The 21,925-nt window shown below is 39.9% G+C and overlaps 1 protein-coding gene across 2 annotated transcripts in view; it reads right to left on the reverse strand.

Annotated features, from left to right (window-relative positions):
- Positions 1–21,925, reverse strand: part of LOC127564656 (ubiquitin-conjugating enzyme E2 E2) — a 331,735-nt gene that overhangs the window by 24,222 nt on the left and 285,588 nt on the right. For both annotated transcript variants that reach the window (XM_052001374.1, XM_052001375.1), the window contains exon 5: positions 14,994–15,141. In XM_052001374.1, the coding sequence (XP_051857334.1) occupies positions 14,994–15,141 (148 nt within the window). The remainder of the gene's footprint in view (positions 1–14,993; positions 15,142–21,925) is intronic.

A 21,925-nucleotide genomic window follows, 5' to 3' on the forward strand; every position in this document is an offset into this window, starting at 1 on the left:
GAAAAATCACTAATTTGGGAGAAATGTTCAGTGATCATAAAGGATGGCTACTGGATTCACCACCCAATCATGGGAATAGCCAGGAATCCTCTCGGTCAAACAAAGTTCAGGGCTACGCTCTAGGCCATGGGAAGAAAGCGAGATGGGGACAATAATGGCTTACTCACAAATAAAATCCTGTAATTGTTCACACACAGAACGGGAGTGATTTTTCCTTTTTCAGATAAGCAACAAGGGAATTTTTAAGCTGTATCTTGAGTTCTAATTAATATAGGAGAAATTAGCTTTTCTATCACCTTTGGAAAATCAAATCTACAAAGAATTTCCACACTTCAAATGTGAAGGAAAAAAAAAGGGCCAGAAGCAAAGGAAAGAAAACCCCAGAGTCACCAGATCACCCACAGTGCTACTGAATAAGAAGGAAGGACAGTGCCTGGGAGGAGGAAGTGGCTTTTTTTTTTAGGGATAAATTCAATAAAAGTTATTGTAATGTTGAGAGGCTTCAGGGCAATGTGGAGAAAGGGTCAGCTGCCCAGTCAACAGGACCCATGTTCCTTTTCTGCCTTTGAGACATAATAGTTGTGTGACCATGGACAAGTTTCTTAATTTTGAGATATTGAACCTGAATTGAAAGAATTAAAGATCTACTTCAGTGGAGAGATTTTTCATACCAGAACTTCCCCAGACTGATGAAATCACCCTTATGTGGACCAAAAGCAGGTCCCAAAGGGAAAGGGTGACGAAATGCTTGGTCACATGTCAAGATCTAGAGATAAAGAAAATGCTGAAATGCTGTTCAATAAGAGAGCCTCTCTTTGAAGTGTCTTAGTTGTGTTCTACAAACACTCTGACAAACCATGGTGAAGGAAAAAGTCTTTTTTGCATTGTGGAAGGTAGTAGGAGAAAGCATGGTGGTGAACGAAGATGTTTTCACAGTCACACCAAGGCTCAGGTAGGTCAATGTAGTGTTCTAAAATGCTTCGATTCCGCCATGTTTCCTTTGACCTCTATAATAATCTGGTTGTTGGCTATATCACCACTATTGTTATTTTCAGGGATAATCCAAAATTCCTCAGTGGTGGCTGCTTTTGTCTTTGTAAGACTCATAGAGCTCTCTTGCAGCTGGCTGCTATTCTGGGCAGTCCCACACCTCCAGCTTTTCCAGCCCTCCCTGATTTGCTGAACAGTCTTGAGTGCCTTCCCAAGAGGTCCAAAGAAAGACTCTCAGAAGGAATACAACTGAGCAGCATCCCTCTTCCTGCAGGCCTTCTCGAGATGGACGGATATGGCATTTGTAAAATGTTCGGGACAGTCCTTGACAAACACTCATGGTCTTCCTGAGAGTCCTGAAGACTCACGACTGAGCCTCCAACAATACCATCTCTCCCCCTACCCCTCAGCCGTAGCACTTGAGCTCTGGCTGCAGACTTTGCTCTGAACTTCTCCCACCTTTGTTCTTCTATGGTTCTATTCCCTCCTATTTCTTGGAAAATCATCCTTTTAAAGAAGTTTTTCTGCAAAACTAGGTCTTCCTTTCATTTAATGACTAAATATTTTTTGTTAGAACTTGGTCACAAATTAAAACCGTGGACATTCTGAATGGAAACTGGTTACAAGATGGTGTCATTCTTTGATGGATATTCAAAAAATGGCCCAGGAAGACGTAGGAATAAATGCTCTGTGTGGAATTTTGATTTTCTATTTCCCAAAATTTGTTAAAATAGCAAAACAATTCATGTGATATTAACTAGAACACTGAACTTGAAATAATCTTCAGGTGGGGTAAATAGCTCAGGATGGTTGCTTTCCAATTTTGTCTATCAAAGCCTTCATGGAATATGCCTTTTCTTATAAACCTCTTCAATTCACTCTTCTGAAGTGTCCTTTTGCTCTAAAAAGATTCCTTGATTTATGCTCCTTTACCCATGAATCTTTATTCCTTACCACACCTCCTAATGTAACATAGACCTCCCACCAAGTGCCCAATTTCTGTGTGGCTTCTTTAGAATGGCTGGCATATTTTTAGTCTCATTTATGATTCTGTGGGAATCCCCAAATTCCAGATTTCTGCACTGGAGCCAGAGTAATTTATTATTAGTCAAATATATATCCTCTCTCCAAATCCAGAATAGGTAGATTAGCTAATACCAGCTTTTCAAGATTTACTTATCTACAAGGGGCTCACCATAAACTACATATAACCACTGCCATTTCCCCTTCTGTTTATATAAGGTTGACAATGATGTCAAATGTAAATTATAGATTCTATCTAGACTATTATTTGGAAATACTGATATTAACGTCTATTTGTATTCAATATGAAGCTATTATAGGAGGTGATTCCCCCAAATTAACTAAGACTGCCAAATACTGGCTACAGATGTTATCTTTTTATTTTCTGTCTCTTATAAAAAATGTTCTTTTTTTAAACAAATTTTATTCATAAGCAGAAAAGTTAAAGAGCATATGTTTAAAAGATGAGAATAACATCCTTTCTTCGATCAGCAGGCATTTATTCTTTGAGGCACTTCAGTGCCCACTTCCAATCTGACTGTAGATACTTACTAGCTGGGGGACCCTCGGCAAGTCAGTTAACCTCTATGGGCCCCAGTTTTTTTCACTTGTAAAAAGGAATTAGAAGGGCATTTGCTTTGTGGTTAGGGGCAAACGGGATGTTTATCAAGTGCTTCTAAGGGCTTCTGTCTTTCAGAATGGGGAGGAGATAGCGGGGTGCCTTGGGGGCCTGGTGTGACTGAAAGCGGTGAGATGGAGAGGTCCAAGAGGCAGAGGCCCCTCGGCAGCTCTGCTGAGGCACGCTCCGGGAAGCGGGCACTCAAGGTGGCGGGATCCAAGAAGGAAGGGCCTAGGAGAGGTCCTTGGGGAGGTCCATGAGGAGGGCCAGCACCTTCTGCCAGTCTCCATAGAGCTTTTACACAGCTCTTTGCACACTGTCTCCTCCCTTAGACAGTGAGTTCCTTGAAAGTAGGGAATCTTCTTGTCTTTCCTTGTAACTCCAGGCCTGGCAACAGTAAGTGCTTAATTAAGGTTTGTTGACTGCAGAGAGGTCCAGGAAGAGCAGGGCTGAGGAAAGGCCATTAGGATCACTGATAGCTCTAGAGAAGGCAGGACCCAGAGCCTGGGGGAGGGAAGGGAGATTTCCGAGGGAGGGAGGGTGAGCTCAAGGGGAGGGTTTTGTGGTGAGGCCCTTGGCTGAGGCAGGACCAGAGAAGAGATGGAGGGCAGGGCATCCATCAGGAAGGATCAGAAGGCGCCTGGCTGAGGCAAGCGGTCAGTGGAGCTCCTCAGTTCTCCTTTTGCCCTCCTCACAGCCCTCCTGGGGCCAGGCACTCACCCATCCCCCCACGCCTGCCTCCTGCATTTCCTTGCTGCCAGTCTCTCCTCCTCCAGCCTTCAGGGGCTCCTTCGCAAGTGTCGCCCTGGAGTTCAGAATGCCCTTGGCCCGCTGTTACCACAGGCATCAGATCTGTGTCGCAGCTGGCCTGGGGAAGGCACGGGGGGCTCATACCCTGCAGACCCCACATAAGGCCCAAAGGGCCTGGGCACACCAGGGGGAGCCTTTGGAAGGCATCCAGATGTTCTATAACTAGTTCCAGTTCTTTAACCACGTGGTAGAGAGGGTCCTTCTTTACTGGTAATGGACCTGGAAGCAGGGTGCACTTGGAAGCGTGGCCCTCTGAGTTTGGCCCTTTCCCACCCTGTGGGACCGGAGAGGGGGAACAAGCTGTCATGGATCGTGGGCTCCCTTTGACCCAGAGCATATATGGAGCTCGGAGGAGAAAGTCCTGCTCTTGCCTCCTTTCCTAATTTTGAAGGCCAGAGATGATTACACACTTGGGAGTTTCAAAAGGTCTAAAGAGAGTCAGACACAAAGTCTGGGATTCAGAATCCATGGTGGGATTTGGCAGAAACCAGACAATAAAAAGCGAGTGAACCTAAGTGACCCAGTAATAGTAGAGATGCAACTCATCCATCCACTAGACAGACTGTACTGGGAAGTGAACGTGGTGGGGTAAATGCTATATAGAAACTATATTAAGCTCAAGCCCATTTTCTGGGCAAGGATACAAGAAATCACAGCACTCCTGAGTGCAATCTAAACCTGATAAAAATGTAACTGGGAAATACTTAACAAAACGAATAAATTAACAAGAAAAAAGCGAAAAATGTGGGTTTTTAGGAAAAGATGTAGCCAGCCTCAAGGAATGTTTAGGTATTATTTAGTGGCCCTTGGTTCTATGTGGTTTAATATCATTAGTATAGGAATGTGTGATCCTATATGTTGGGGGGAAATATCTGTAATCTGCTATTATTTTTTTGTATATTTGCATAATATATTATCCCTTGTAAAAGCTAATTGTTAAGTGATTAAATAAACTTGGACACTAATCAATGGCCTTTAACAGTGGGTGAATATGTGGAGTCAAGGGAAGCTTAAGTACAGAGACCAGATCTAGACTAGGACAAAGCATGGAAACGCCTCAAAAACGGATTCCATTTACAATAAAAAAGGCAAACCAAAGCCTATCAAGACAAGAACCTCACTGAATTTTAGTCAGAGAGACACAGGAGAATGAATATCCAAGACTTCCTATTAGCTCAAACTATACCTGAATATGAATTCCTTCTGCAACAGCCCATTCAACCTACCAATGAGCATTTATTAGGTGCCTACTATATTTCATACACAGCTGAGTCTGAGGCAAAAGCCAATCCTTGCCCTTGAGAAGTATCGTGGTCTAAAGGGGGAGACAACATGCAAATAAATATTTACAAAGCAAGCTACAAACAAGAGAAATGGGAATTAATCAGGAGGTGAAGCATTAAAATTAGGAGGGGTTAAAAGAGGCTTCCTGCATGTTAGCTGGAACTTATGGGAAGCCAGGGAGCTCAGTGGTCAGAGCAGAAAAAGGAGCCTGATCTCCGATATGGAGGACAGTCATTCCAGAGCCAAGAGGGGGATTCTCTGATTTGTGGAAGAGTCCGGAAGCCAGGAGGGCTCAGAGAGAATAGGACAGGGAGTGGAGGAGATGGAGGCTGGAAAGGTGGGAGGAGGCTGCCTTAGGGCTTGCTCCTCCAGGTAACAGGGAACCACTGAGTTAGAGTGCCTTAGCTGGATCTGTGCTTTAGGGAATCACTTTAATGGCTGACTGGGGATGCTCACTTGTGGACAGCTCTGCTGTGAGGATGTTCCTGGCCATCCGGGCTTGTTGGCCCATTTAGAACAGCCCCTCTTGACCCCACAGTGGGGGAGAAGGAGGGGAAGGGACTTCCCTCAGCTTTGGAACTTGTTCTGAGCTTATTTGGTGAGTACGAACTCAGCACAAGAGCGAGTCAGTTCTAAGAGGCCATCTACACTCAGGGTAATTCTTGCTGCTGTCTACCTCTCGGTTTGGGCTCAGTCCCTGGATCAATGCCACCATTACGTCCGGAAAGGATCCATTTACCACTATATGGACCAGTTCATCATTCTGACTCCCCTTCCCTGATTTATACGCATTGTCTCCTCCACTAATGTAACTGGTCATCAAGGAAGGGGCTTCCTCACTTTTTAACTTGTACCTCGGCATTGACACAGGGCCTAGTACACCAGAAGGACTTAATACGTGCTCATTCACATCAAGACCGAACTTGCTTCTTTAAGCACAAAGAACAGCCTCCCTCTCCTAGGCTGTGCTCTGAGACCAAGAAGAGGAGTTCATTCCTCGCTCGTTTTCTCATCCTTTCCATTACTGGGAGCCAAATCTCACATCTCCCTTAGAATTCTTCAGGTAAAATGTCCTCAGCTCCTCCACCCGACTCTCTCACATGATATGATCACCAAGCTCCTGTTGACTTGCTAACACATGTACCCATTTTTTACCTTTATAATCTCACAGGAACTTTAATACTTGTCAAGAATATGGGCGGCCAAAGAATGGCAGCCCCTTTCCGTTTCTTATATTCCTAAAACATGCTGACACATCGGTCCTCAGCGGTTCTTGCTCTATCATCTGCACAGAATCTGTAGTTTGGTAAGCATTTTCCTATTGTGAGGCAGGCAGGCACAATGAAGTCAAGCAGGAGCCAGTTTTACATATTAGAATATGGCAATATTTTTAAAGATGAAAAGTTAGTGGTACATGAAAATACAAACATGTTACCCGTGCAACATGAATTTGATTATGATGATTTTCAATTTCAACCATTCAAAAACTACATCATCCATTCTGAAGGGTGGAACTTCTGAAGTCTTTTCCCCCACTTTTGAAGCCTTAAGTTGGGTAAGATGGCAAACAGTACCAGCACCGAACTCAAACACTTGTAGCCAGAACTGAGTTGGGACGCTTGCTACCCTTACCATACTAACAGAAACTCTGGCAATCCTCTGGACCCATCGGGTTCCAGGAAAGCACCATGCCCGGGAAACACCACCCTGACGTCTAAATCAGTCCGGAGAAGTCGCACAGCTTCCCAGTGTGAGGCTGGCTCACCTAACAACAATCTTTTCTAGAACAAACGCAACCAAAACCCCTCCGGCCTGATTCTGGGCTTCAGGAAGCAGAGAACTCGCTCGTTCCTGACTTCGGAGCCTCCAGATGAGAAGCTGCGGCCCAGGGAGATGAACGGCTCGTTCTCCGCCAGAGGCGGAATCAACATGGCCGAGTTGGGAAGCATTCAGTCCCAGCATTCCTCTGCCAACAACTTTAAAATGACTCCTCAAATTTACATCCGGAGCGGCAGAGCCGGGCAAAGGTCAGAGGTCCAAGACACGTAAGGCCACAAAGGGAAAGCTGTGACGCGGGGGAGAAGGCTGACCGCCTCGATCCGGACCGGCAGTAGGGAAAGCAGCGGCCGCTCGGGGACCGCTCCGGCCGGAGGGCGGGGCAACTCGGAGTCGGCCGGAAGTGGCAGGTGCCCCGCGAGCAGGGGGCCCGGCCCCAGGGGCCATCCGCTAACTCCTCGGGCGCAGGCGCTTGGGGGACCTCGGGGCGGGGCGTTCTCAGTCCCTTCCGAGTCAGGGCCAGAGCGCAGACTCCCCAGATAGCGCCCTCTCCTGAAGCGGCTCTGGAAGCGGCCTGCTCAGTCCCTTTGGGCACCGGACCCAGCACTGGCAGGAAGTTCCAAATGGAGAAGCAGGGTGGGAAAAGAGCAGTCAACAAAAGGAGCCTGACCGTGAAAACGTGCTGCGCCAACAGCGAAGATCGACGCAAATTTAGAAGTCAAAACGACTACAAGCAGAGCCTCCTGAGCAAAAAAATAATCCCAACAACAACAACAAGACTTTCGAAATCCAATAAGAATGGCAGGGGAAGAATTAAGCAAAGAAATAAGGCAAGAGAAGAAACTTGTGAAAAGACGAATAGTACCTTGAAAAAGAGAATTGGAAATAAAAAGAGAATTGGATTAATGGAAAAAGTGGCACAAAAATTCATTGATGAAACAAGCAGACTTGGCCAAATAAAAAAAGAGGTACGAAAGCTCACTAAGGAAAATAATCCCATAAAAATCAGAATGAGGGTGAGTGGAAGCTAAAGATTCCATGAGATGCCAACAAAAGGCCTAGAAATCATATTTCAAGAATTATCAAGGAAGGCAGCTCTAAGAGACTCAAACTAGAGGATGAAATAAAAATGGAAAGAATCTACCCAGCACCACCTGGAAGGGATCCTAAAATGAAGATTCCCAGGAATATTACAACCAAACCCCAGAGCTCCCAGGTCAGGAGAAAGTACTTTAAGCAGCCAGAAAGAAATCATTCAAGCACTTGGGGGCCATGGTCAGGATCACATAAGACTTAGCAGGGGTTTGAAATACGATATTCAAGAAGGCAAAAAAACTGGGAATATAAAGAATAATTTACCCACTAAAAGTGAATGTAATATTTCAATGGAAAAAACAGATATTTAATAAAATAGAAGATTTTCACGCATTTTTGACGAAAAGACAAGCTGACTAGAAAATCTGACTTGTGGGCAGCTCGGGTGGCGCAGTGGACAGAGCAGAGTGAATTCGACTCCCGGAAGTCGGGAGGACCTAAGTTCAAACCTGGTCTCAGACACTTAACACTTCCTGGCTGTGTGACCCTGGACAAGTCACAACCCCAACTGCCTCAGCAAGAAAAGGAAAGAAAAAGAAATTATAAGAACTCAATAAGGTTAAACTATGTATCTTTCTATATAGGAAGATGATGCCTATATTTTCTAAGCATTTTACCATTATTAGGACAGTTAGCAGGATAGAAAGAAGATGCAGGACTGAATAGATTATGTTGAGATGATGCTAAAAAAAAAAAAAAAAAAAAAAAAAAGAGTGGATAAGTGAGAAAGAAGGAACCCCAGGGGGAAGGGAAAGAAAGGATGGGGATAATTATCTCACACAAGGAAGAGTTTTTATAGTGGAGAGGAAAATAATGGGGGGGGGCACACAAAAAGTACTTGAATCTCATCCACTTCAAAAGTGGTTCAAAAAGGGAAACTAAATATACAAACTCAACTGGGTAATAGATACCTATGTTAACCAATATGGGAGTAGGAGGGGAAAGTGAAAAGAGAAAGGCTGTATCAAAGATATCAAGGGGATCAATGAAAAAAAAATGTTAGGGAAGGTGTTCCAGCAGTTTCAGATTTTAAACTATATTAACAAATAGTAAACAAAACAATCTAGAACCGATCGGGAAATAAAATTATGGATCAATGGAACAGATCAGTACAATATAGAGTAATAAATTACCATAGTGATCTATTGTTTGATAAACCTAAAGATCCAAGCTTTTGAGATAAGAATTCGATATCTGACAAAAAATTGCTAGGAAAAGGAGAAAGAGTTTGTCATATACTAGACATAGCTCTACATTTTATACTGTATACCAAGGTTAGGTCAAAGTGGATAAATCATTTAAATATAAAGTATGATATCATAATATCATAATTAGGAGAGCATGGAAAAAATATAGTTGTCAGATAGATGGATAAGAGAAGAAGAATTCATGACCAAATAAGAAATAGAGGGAATTATGGAAAGAGAAATGGATAATTTTGATTAAGCGAAATTTAAAACCTTTTATACATAAAGCAAAAATTAGAAGGAAAACCGGAAACCAGGAAAGATATTTTACAGCAAGTTTCTCTAATCAAGATCTCATTTTTCTCTAATCAAGATCCGTTGTTCAAAATATAGGAAACGGAGCCAAATTTATTGGCCTCAGTTGATAAATAGTGAAACGCTATGCAAAGGCAGTTTTCAGAAGAAGAAATCAAAGCTATTAATACACACATGAAAAAAGTGCTCTACCTCACTACTGCTGAAAGAAATTCTAGTTAAATCCAATCTAAAATACCACCTCACACTTATGAGATTGGTAATATGGCCAAAAAGGAAAAAGACATTTGCTGGAAAGGATGTGGAAAAATTTGGGACATTGATGCACTGTTGGTGAAGTTGTGAACTTATCCAATTATTATGGAGAATAAACTGAAATTATGTCCCCAAAAGTATAAAACTGTATCTACCTTTTGACTCAACAAGACCACTATTAATTTGTATTCCAAAGACATCAAAGAAAAGGAAAATGACCTATTGTTCAAAAACATTTATAGTAGCTCTTTTTGTGGTGGCAAAAACTGGAAACTGAAGGGATTCCCATTGATTGGGGATTGGCTAAAAATGTGGTATAGGGTTGTGATGGAATGCTATTTCGCTATAGGCAGGAAGGTTTCAGAAAAACCTGGGAATACTCATATGTACTCATAACAAAGTAAGGTGAGCAGAACCAGAAGAATACTGTACATAGTAACACCAATATTGTAAGAATGATCATCTGTGAAAGAATCAAAGGACTCATGATGAAAAATGGTTTCCATCTGCCAAGAGTAAATTGATAACTGTAAATGTTGAATCATGCTTAAAAAAAAAAAAAAAACAACCTTTATATTTATTGTCTTATTTTATTTGTGTTTTCTTTTAGAACTGGGCTAATATGGAAATGTGTTTTGTATGGCTTTACATGTATAATTAAAATGAAATTGCTTTTTTAAGGGAGATAGAAGAGGCAGAAATGAGGAAAAGCATTTGGAATTCAAATTTTTAAAAAAAATGATTAAGTCTTTTAAACATTCAATTGAGAAAGATTAAGAAAATAAATAAAAATAATTTCTTAAAAGGGCTGCATGCTATAGAGAGGAGAGTTAAGGAAAGAAGCCAAGGAAAACTATCAAAATTGTACTGGATACAAAAATAGTAGCAGCCGGGCAATTTGAAATCAGAGAATCTTTGCCAAATAATCAAAGTGTGAGGATTTCTGCCTTTAAAAAGGAAGTCAAAGCTGAGTAAATTGTGGAACACTGAGAGCTGCTGGTCCCATGATACTGTTCATTCCTTAGCATTAATAAAACCCAATGAGTTCAGAATCCATTAAATTTAAATTTGTGGGACTTTGGTCGGGGACTATATAGTCTTGTTATTTTAGACATCCACGTGGTGCCATAATGCACAGAACACTGGACCTGGGCCTGGAAGACCTGAATTCAAATCCAGCCTCAGATACTTACTGTTTAATTACAGACAAATCACTTAATCTATCTGCCTCTGTGTCCCCATGTGACGCACCTACCTCCTAGGGTGGTTGTGAAAATCAAATGAGATAATAACTGTAAAGTGCTTATCATAGCACTTGACACACAATAAGTACTATACACACATTAGCTTTTATTATTATAGCTACTACTAATGGCACATAATACACAAAACTCTTGACTGAGTCCATCAGAATCAGTTTAAAATGTAATTGGGAAATATTTTTTGGTGTGTGTTTTATGTAGGTTTTATTTATATTTTTCCCCAGTTATATTCAAAACAAAATTTTTTTTAAACATTTGTTTTAAAATTTTTTGAATTCTAAGTTCTTTCCCTTATCCCCAACCCACAATTAATAAACTACTTATAAAGTTATGCAAAACATTTCCATAATTTTGAAAAAAACATAGTTCTCCCCCTAATGAAAATAAAAACCCTCAAGAAAAATTAAGTTTTAAAAAAAAAAAAAACAACCTTTATATTTATTGTCTTATTTTATTTGTGTTTTCTTTTAGAACTGGGCTAATATGGAAATGTGTTTTGTATGGCTTTACATGTATAATTAAAATGAAATTGCTTTTTTAAGGGAGATAGAAGAGGCAGAAATGAGGAAAAGCATTTAGAATTCAAATTTTTAAAAAAAAATGATTAAGTTTTTTAAACATTCAATTGAGAAAGATTAAGAAAATAAATAAAAATAATTTCTTAAAAGGGCTGCATGCTATAGAGAGGAGAGTTAAGGAAAGAAGCCAAGGAAAACTATCAAAATTGTACTGGATACAAAAATAGTAGCAGCCGGGCAATTTGAAATCAGAGAATCTTTGCCAAATAATCAAAGTGTGAGGATTTCTGCCTTTAAAAAAGAAGTCAAAGCTGAGTAAATTGTGGAACACTGAGAGCTGCTGGTCCCATGATACTGTTCATTCCTTAGCATTAATAAAACCCAATGAGTTCAGAATCCATTAAATTTAAATTTGTGGGACTTTGGTCGGGGACTATATAGTCTTGTTATTTTAGACATCCACGTGGTGCCATAATGCACAGAACACTGGACCTGGGCCTGGAAGACCTGAATTCAAATCCAGCCTCAGATACTTACTGTTTAATTACAGACAAATCACTTAATCTATCTGCCTCTGTGTCCCCATGTGACGCACCTACCTCCTAGGGTGGTTGTGAGAATCAAATGAGATAATAACTGTAAAGTGCTTATCATAGCACCTGACACACAATAAGTACTATACACACATTAGCTTTTATTATTATAGCTACTACTAATGGCACATAATACACAAAACTCTTGACTGAGTCCATCAGAATCAGTTTAAAATGTAATTGGGAAATATTTTTTGGTGTGTGTTTTATGTAGGTTTTATTTATATTTTTCCCCAGTTATATTCAAAACAAAATTTTTTTTAAACATTTGTTTTAAAATTTTTTGAATTCTAAGTTCTTTCCCTTATCCCCAACCCACAATTAATAAACTACTTATAAAGTTATGCAAAACATTTCCATAATTTTGAAAAAAACATAGTTCTCCCCCTAATGAAAATAAAAACCCTCAAGAAAAATTAAGTTTTAAAAAAAAAAAAAACAACCTTTATATTTATTGTCTTATTTTATTTGTGTTTTCTTTTAGAACTGGGCTAATATGGAAATGTGTTTTGTATGGCTTTACATGTATAATTAAAATGAAATTGCTTTTTTAAGGGAGATAGAAGAGGCAGAAATGAGGAAAAGCATTTAGAATTCAAATTTTTAAAAAAAAATGATTAAGTTTTTTAAACATTCAATTGAGAAAGATTAAGAAAATAAATAAAAATAATTTCTTAAAAGGGCTGCATGCTATAGAGAGGAGAGTTAAGGAAAGAAGCCAAGGAAAACTATCAAAATTGTACTGGATACAAAAATAGTAGCAGCCGGGCAATTTGAAATCAGAGAATCTTTGCCAAATAATCAAAGTGTGAGGATTTCTGCCTTTAAAAAAGAAGTCAAAGCTGAGTAAATTGTGGAACACTGAGAGCTGCTGGTCCCATGATACTGTTCATTCCTTAGCATTAATAAAACCCAATGAGTTCAGAATCCATTAAATTTAAATTTGTGGGACTTTGGTCGGGGACTATATAGTCTTGTTATTTTAGACATCCACGTGGTGCCATAATGCACAGAACACTGGACCTGGGCCTGGAAGACCTGAATTCAAATCCAGCCTCAGATACTTACTGTTTAATTACAGACAAATCACTTAATCTATCTGCCTCTGTGTCCCCATGTGACGCACCTACCTCCTAGGGTGGTTGTGAAAATCAAATGAGATAATAACTGTAAAGTGCTTATCATAGCACTTGACACACAATAAGTACTATACACACATTAGCTTTTATTATTATAGCTACTACTAATGGCACATAATACACAAAACTCTTGACTGAGTCCATCAGAATCAGTTTAAAATGTAATTGGGAAATATTTTTTGGTGTGTGTTTTATGTAGGTTTTATTTATATTTTTCCCCAGTTATATTCAAAACAAAATTTTTTTTAAACATTTGTTTTAAAATTTTTTGAATTCTAAGTTCTTTCCCTTATCCCCAACCCACAATTAATAAACTACTTATAAAGTTATGCAAAACATTTCCATAATTTTGAAAAAAAACATAGTTCTCCCCCTAATGAAAATAAAAACCCTCAAGAAAAATTAAGTTAAAAAAAAAAACAAAAACAGAAATAGAGCGAGAAAGAGAAAATGCTTCAATCTGTATTCAGACACAACTGTTCCTTCTCTGGGTATGGATAGGATTTTCATCTTAAGTCCTTCAGAGTAATCATGGATGATTGTTTTACTGAGAATAGTAAAGTTATTCACAATTGGTCATCCCAGAACATTGCTATTACTTTTTATGTAGCATCTGCACTTTGCTTGAGTTCATAGAGGACTTTGCAGGTTTTCTTTTCTCCTAAGAGCATCTTGCTCATCATTTCCCACAGAACAATAATATTCCTTCATAAATACACACCACAGTTTATTGAGCTATTCCCCAATTGATGGGTATCCCTTCAATTTCCACTTTTTTGCCCTAAGAAGAGATGTTATGAATTTTTTTTGTATACATAGATCATTTTCCTTTTTTTTTTTTTTTTTGATCTTTTTTGGCATTCATGCCAAGTAATGATATTGTTAGGCCAAAGGATACACATGAATTTATAACCCTTTGGGCACAGATTATATCTTTTGATCATTTATCAATTGAGACATGGCTTATTTTTATAAATAAATTCGACTCAGTAACTAGGAAATATTTAACAAAAGAAATAAAAAGACCATCTAGCAAAGATAAAGTGAAGGAGTGATTTTCTATACCAATATATGGCGACAGGGAGCCGTTTCTATGATTCTGGCAGCATGACCCTATGCCAATGAAATCACCAGCCCAGTTTCTACCCCTCTAAGCTTTCTAAAATATCAGAGAAATGCATCAAAGTTCTGAATTGGTCAGACTTAGCAGATCAAGAGTCTCCTGTATACCATACCCAACAAGAGATTTGTCAATGAAGGGAGCTTGCTATCACCCAAGACTGTGGAATCACTCCAGCAATCTCTCAGTCAAGGCAATTAACAAAACAACACATCCAGCTCTTATCTGGAGCATTTGCTGTTCTCTGAGACGTAAATGCTCCATGATGAACACTGAACCGTGGGCGAGGAGAAGCTGGTGTGAACTAGCTTCAGCCCACCTTGGATTTTAGGTGTCCTTTTGGAACAAAGAGTTTCCTAAGCAGAACTGAACAGTGGGAAATGGACCAGCAGGTGTGTTCTTTAATTCTTAGAAGACAGTAAGAGAGAGAAGGGATCATATTCTGAAAGCCAATCTGGAGACTACCCTGGAGCTAGCCTGGATGGCTTTTGGAATAGCATTTGGATTGCCCAGGTAGTGGCTCTTCCTTATTTGTCTCTCTCAGCCTTTCCCAATCCAGAAAGCCTGGTCAGTGGGATTTTCCCTATTTGTTTATTTTGGTCAGATAGTTCTCCAGACCTTGGGAGAATGCTGGAGGGTTCAGTCTCTGCTGCTCTTTGATTGTATCACACTTTAATAGCCTACATTTCTGAAATTTGCATCTTCTCCTAGGTATATAATTAAGGCTTAAGCTCTTCAATTTGAATTTTTATTATTTGGCTGTAGCAGTTAATGTATTCTTATCATGTAGTCCTTAAATGCACTTTCCCTTCTGGAGGAATTTTTCTTTAATTTATATAATCAATGCTCTTCCCCATCCCCAACACATACAGTAAGAAATAATCCATGAAGAGTTTAACAAACTGACCCAATTTAGGAAAGGGCAGGAAACATGACGGAGATGTAAAATGGTTCACAAGAAGAAAAGGAGGGCAGTGGACCGGACTGTCATGAATTGGCCAACTTACCAGGGTTGCAATCTGTGAGAAGTGAGCAGATGGAGAGAAGAACCTTAGAAATGGTGAGGGCTGGACTCCAGTTATCCTTTAGAATGTCCAGACAGATCACTCCTTGGCTGTTAATATTACAGTGATAGATTCTTGTCCGAAATGTAACCTAGAGAGAAAAATGTAAAGAAGCATACGCTATTATTAGATGAAACAATTCAACAGACATCTCAGGTTAAACTTTTGCATTTCTCCTAACAGATAAACTATTATTAAATGAAACCATTATAAGATCTTGCTCAAAAGTTACAAGGATTTTAGGATTTTCCCTGGGGTTCAAATTATTCATTGCCACTATAATACTTTCTTGTATGATCAGTATGGAAGAACCTATTAGGAAAAAAATCAGCAAGGTTTAGTACAGTGGAATATAGTAAGACTCCTGGATTCAAAGGCAAACCCGACACTCGCTACATCATATAATCTCTCTGGACACTCAGTTTCCTCATCTATAAAATGAGAAGGAGATTAGACCTGATACCCTTTAAGTTCCCTTTCTAGTCTAAAAAAATTAAATGATCCTCAGATCTTGTTAGAAAAAAAATTTGATACCTTCTACAGTTACTTTTTCCACATCTAGGATGGATTTGTACACTTAAACATTCTAATTATCAAAGGATTTATGAATGTCAGTGATAAACTATTGATAATGACAATACTTCTGTCCTTATAATTAGTAGTTGAAAAGAAAATATAATTTGCTAGCAGCTTTCAAAACAGAATTCTAGCTCATTACAAAATTTGCAAAATTTGAGATGCCCATTTGTTTTTTAAAAATTTATTTTCTTCTGGTTATACATGTACGTTTATTTTTTAAAAAGCACATTTCCTTATGAATCACGTTGGGAAAGCAAAATCAGAACAAAAGAGAAAAACCATGAAAGAAAAAAACCCAGAATAGGAAAAAAAATTGAACATAGCACGTGCTGGTTTCCATCCAGTCTCCACACTTCTCTTTTGATGTGGATGGCATTTTCCACTCAAAGATTATTGGGATTGCCTTAGATCACTGAATCGCTGAGAAGAACTGAGCCTTTCATATGTGATCACTGCACATTCTGGCCATTATTGTGTACACTGTATTCCCGGTTCTGCTTGTTTTTTTCAGTGTCGGTTTGTGTAACTCTTTCCAGGCCTTTCTATAATCAGCTTGTTCGTCATTTTGCATAGAACAATAACATTCCATTACCTTCATGTATCCCAGTTTGCTCAGCCATTCCCAGTGGGCATAAGATAGCTATTGAGAAAGCCATGTTCGCTGCTGTCTCCCCATTACAACGGGGCTTCCTAACAACGGGGACCATTCTTGCCTGCCTTGGTGCTGCTGGTTCAGGTCCCCAGGCAGCAGAATCTGGACCTCAGACCCTCAGTGACCCTGACACTGAGTGACCCTGGTGGGTCACTTATTCTGTCTGCCCCCACTTCCTCATGTGTAAAATGTGGGTAATGAGTTGCCCTCCCCTCATCTGGGTGACAAAGGTCCTGCCCAGTCAAGCTCTGGCTTGGCCTTTTTTGTATTTCTCCTTCCCACATTCTGTCTTCTATCCACCGAGCCAACCCGAAGGTCCCCAGCTCGTCATCTCTCCCTCATTCTTCCTCCCCTTCTCTTTTCAGAATCCCCTTCATTCGAATTTTCTATGAAGCCCTACCCTGCTGCCCTAGCCTGACCCACTTGGCTCTCCGGAGAGGCAAGTTTCTTAATGTCAGAGATTGTGTTACTTTGTCTTTGTAATTCCCAATGCCCAGAATCATCTCAAGCAGAAAAGCAGTTAATTAATTTTTAAGGAATAAATTAATAAACATCACCAAAGCTTTTGAAAAAATTCACATATTTAGGCTAAATATAGTAATAATTTTAATCAGATATCAACTGTTTCTGTCATCAACAAACATTTATGAAGTGCTTACTATGTGTCTGGCAGGAATAATTTTGATAATTACTTTTAAAAAAATGTGCTTTAAACGTTTCTGGACTGATTCATAGCCCTAATTTCTGACTATCAGAAATGGTAACGTAATTGTTCATGTAAGTTCTGTGAAAGCCCCTAAGATTCAGGGGCCCAGCACAACTCACAGCACTCAGAAGTTCTTTAATAAACGCTTTTTGAAATGAGGTGCTGATCCTTATGGGCTTAGGCCGGCGGGATAAAATCATGTATATTAGAGAGTTATAAAGACCAAAGAATTCACAGAATGCAGAAAAATTGGGATGACACGAAACCAGTCAGTTTCGATTTGTTTAACACCTACTGCGGGCCAGGCACTGGGCTAAGTGCTAGGGATACAAAAAAGACACAATTTAGTCTCTGCCCTTGAGGACCTCGCCATAAAGAGAACGAAGGAACAAGAAACGAGTTGATTGCACTGAGTAAATAACAGCAGCAAAGTTGTATAAATACATGGCTAAAGAAGAAAAAAAAACTGAGGAGGAAACAGATGAGCTGAGTCCTACAATGCAGAAATGTCTATTACACATTACACGTGTGGATACATCTTGGGGTGGGATTAACACCTGGCCAATAACGGGAGCTGTAACGCTGCCGATCCTCTCTCCGTCCCGTCTCCACCATGTGTCCCTGTCAGTCTATAAATAGTTATTAAGTGCTTGCCGTACTTAGTGCCCAGAAGATAAAAACAAAAACAGTTCCTGCTCTCAGGGAACTCACAGTCTAAATGCAGGATAAAATGGAAATCACGAAGAGGGACTAAGAAGCTTCTCTGTGCTTCCAAGACTGGCCCCATGTTCAGGCTGAAAAAGCCCCCCATGGGGCTCCTGGCTCCCCTCCCCCATTGTTAACCACCCCCTAATAGAAGCTGAGAGGGATTCTCTAAGAGTGTTCCTAGCTCGAGGGTCAGATCCAGCTCCTGGTCTTCTCCTGGAGAGCACCAAAGTCCTTCCCAATCCCCCAGTACATCACAGATCCTGCATGTCGGACAAGCTGTTCCTGAGGACATCATCCTGGCTCACCATTCTCCAGCCCCAGCCCCGGTCACCAAGTGTGGTCCTCCCCAAACAGTCCTTAGGTACTTGTTCGCTTCTGCACGCTATTTCCCTCCCCCAATGTCCCATCCTTATAATCAGAGAGTAAGCTAACTTGGGAGACCCCAGTGCTTCATACATGCTGGGTGTTTAACCACCCAGTTAGTTTAGACTGGACTGGAGACAATACAGCAACATAAAATCCTCATTTTTCCCCACTTTCTTTTTCAGACTCTTGGTCATTTATTTCTCTGAATATCTGTACTTTTTCAGCACATGCTACTAGACGGCACAGTAGATAGAGAGCCAGGCCTGAAGTCTGGAAAACCCATTTTTCTGACTTCAACTCTGACCTCAGACACTGACCAGCATTGTGTCCCTTCACCCGGTTTACCTCAATTTTCTCATTTGTAAAATGAGTTGGAGAAGGAAATGGCCAATCACTTGAATTTCTTTGCCAAGAAAATCCCAACCGGGAGTGATAGTCAGATACAACTTTAAAACTACGGAGCAACAATAACATCACCACCTTTCAACGCAAGTTAAAATAAACTTTCACATATTTAAAAAAAAAAAAAAAGGAAAAAAGTCTTGGTATGGCGAGAAACAGTAGTGAGATTTTGATGGAAACATATGAGATCAGTGGGAAATATACTCCCTTCAGAAAAATTCTTTTCCATAGAGATCTGGCCAGGAAATATTTTGAGTCCCTCTGCCATGAATCAGTGTATTATGTAATTTAGGACAAGCAGAGTTAACAGCATTCAAAATGTAACTTAAACTGAAGGCCATTGGAATTTCAGAATTTACTTGAATAGACTGTTAGCTTCTATTTTTTCGTAAATATATTTCTTTCCTTCACAATTTCAAATTTCAGCAGTCCTTTTTTAAAAACTTGTTTGAGAATTTTGCAACTAAAACGCTAATTCTTGAATGAAACTTATTGAAGATAAAAAAAAGTAAAAAAAACAAAAACAAAATCTTTAACTTTGGGGGAAAATGGTACTCTCGATGGTCAGGGCTGGAAGAGATCGCCCCTACCCCAGCTCAAACACACCAAGGGATCTGGAGTCTGTCTGTCTGACACTCTCTAGTAGCCAGGGCTTGCTTGCTGGCATCAGTCTAATGGAAAAAGCACGGACATGGGAGTCGGACAGCCTGAGACCCAGGCCCACTCCTCCGTCCCACCCCTGTTAATTTCCAAACACTGCCATTTCACAGCTTCTAAAGCAGAGGGGTAGGACAGGGTGGGCTCCCCCTGTAGACTAGCAATTATTTCTCCAGGAGGAGACAGTGATGATGAAGATAAGACATTTATGTAGTGCTTACTCAGGGAGGCACTGGGCCAAGTGATTTAGAATTATTTCCTTATTTGATCCTTACATCAAACTTGGGAGGGAAGTGTTAAGTATCTCCATTTTGCAGAGGAAGAAACTGAGGTAGACAGAGTTAGTGACTTGCCCAGGATCACACAGGAAGAGTCCGAGCCTGGATTAGAACTCAGGCACCCAGCTGCCCCAAATTGCAAGTGAATTTAAATGTCACACATAATTCAGGACATAGTTGTAATCTGCAAAAAAGAGATGCGTTTCTGCCATCGATAAAGGGAATTTCTCCCTGAGAGTGATCCACTGTGATGAAACCAAAGATTCAGCCCCTCCCCCATTCCTATCCCCCAGGAAAGAAAGACAAGAAAAAAACCCTTTCTGTATTTTCTAAAAGTAGGTATTTTCTCAAAAATCCAATGATTTCCCCGCTCTTATCAAGCATTGCCCTTTTGCCTCTTGGAAAGGGAAAGCGCTGTGATCTCTGCAGCTTGCCTCAGCCCCCAAGCAGCTTTCCTCTAACAGACCAGGGTCTTCCTCTCTCTAAAAAGCTCTTCAAAAAGCAGAATGCAGCAATCCAAAAATTCAGAAATGAAAGGGCACATTTCTCTCTGAGCCTTAAAAGTGGCTCTCATCTCATGGAAATCCAGTAAAGACATTATTAAGTAAATAAATCATGGAACTGCAAAAAAAGATTTTGTCTTGGCAATAGCATTCACTGTGAGATACTTTAAATAGTAAGTTCCTCCAAGGAATCTAAAATAATCAGATTTGTGAAAATTCTTACATGCAACTCTTCAGGAACATGTTTGCGAATAAAAGAGGATGACCATGGGTCTCCTTCAATAATGCAACAACTTATGATGTTATTAATCGGGGCCCTCTATCCACCAAAACTGACCCCAGTTCCTCTAGTGGGAGGTGAAAGGAATAAACATTTATTAAATGTTGACTGTGCCAGGCACTGTGCTAAGTGCTTTACACATATGATTTCATTTGATCTTCAGGGTATTTTTCAAGGTAGGTGCTCCATTTTACAGTTAAGGAAATGGAGGTGAAGTGACGACAACTATGGGCAAGAGTTTGAAACTAAACTTGAACTCAGATCTTTTTGACCCCAGATCCACTGGGCCACCAGGATCTCTCTATGGCTTAAGTCAGGGGGTCCCACCCAGTTTTGGTCCCACCCTTGGCTTTCAATAAGCCTTCCCATATCCTCCATTCCGTGCAAAAGGGAGTAAGGTTAGGCCTCTAGGGTCCTTTGCAGTGAGTGATGTGCTGATGATTTAATTACTGGCTCTCCCAGAAAAAGAAAAAGTAAGCAGGAGACACTTCAAGTTCAATCTTCATTTTTTCCATCACTTTTAAGTCTAGAGATTACCAACAAAACAATAAATCAAGTCTTGGTTTGTAGATTTCTAGGTAATTTCTAAAGTATAAACGCTTACACTAAAAATTTAACAAGTGGATCTAAGATTAAAGCTAATTCTCCACACCTTTATTTCCAGCTCTATATCTAGGCTTCTAAGAAACGGTTATTAAAAGTTGGTTAAATAAAATTAGTGAGATGATTCTCTTTTTATTTGCCAACAGGTTAATTCTTGGTAGTTTTTGAAAGAAATGGCTGAGGATGATGCTTAGAATCGACTTTTCAATTTGGTTGAGAAGCACACTAAAAAGCCTGTTTTTCTGAGATAGTTGTTTGTAAATGGAATTAAAATTGTTAGCAAATGTGATAAAATTAGGACATATTTTTCCCAAGTTATACTAACACCTTAAAGATTCCACTCATTGGAAATCAATTTGGAGTGGGTTTTGTGGAGATTAATTATCTTGTCATTCCTTGGGTCACTGATTGTTTCTTTTCTAGTTCAATATGGAAAAAAAAAAAAGGCTTCATACCAAACTTCATCTGATTTTAAGATTTTCATTTCTTTGTTTCCAATTTTTCTCATACACCGAAAGTTCTATTCCTTATTTTTTTCATTTTATACTCTACTCTTGCTGCTCTCTTTTCACTCTTCTTTCTCCATTACATGAATTTTTTTCACTACCATTCTACTTTTATAATATTTTAACAAGATAATTAAACGTTCCTTGCAACCTCTTGGCAAGTTTTTCTAACACTCCAGAGTACACAAGTCTCAAATTAGAAATTCTTGACTAACAACACTAATGTAGATTATGGTCCAAGAGAAGACACTGGCCTGGGGGATGGAAGATCTGGGTGTGAATCCCAGGTAGCAAAGAGGATGGAGTGCTGGCCTTGGAACTCAGGAAGAGCCAAGTTGTAATCTAGCCTCAGACACTCAGTAGCCGTGGAGACCAGGTCAAGTCACTTAATCTCCGTTTCCTCATCTATAAAAACGATGGTAATATTACTTGTGTCTTGTGGGGTGTTTGTAAGGATTAAACCGAAATAACATTGTTTTGCAAACTATAGGGGACTACAGAAACGCTAGCTGTCAATACCATCATCATGGTACCTTTTATATGTTTCATGTTTTAGGTAGTCAAAATCTTCCTTTCCTTTGGATATTCTTGGAGCACCCAGCAGAGGAATTCCTACGCATTACGTTATTTATTCT

This window comes from Antechinus flavipes, chromosome 5, assembly GCF_016432865.1.
Source record: "Antechinus flavipes isolate AdamAnt ecotype Samford, QLD, Australia chromosome 5, AdamAnt_v2, whole genome shotgun sequence".
NCBI classification, from domain to species: domain Eukaryota; kingdom Metazoa; phylum Chordata; class Mammalia; order Dasyuromorphia; family Dasyuridae; genus Antechinus; species Antechinus flavipes.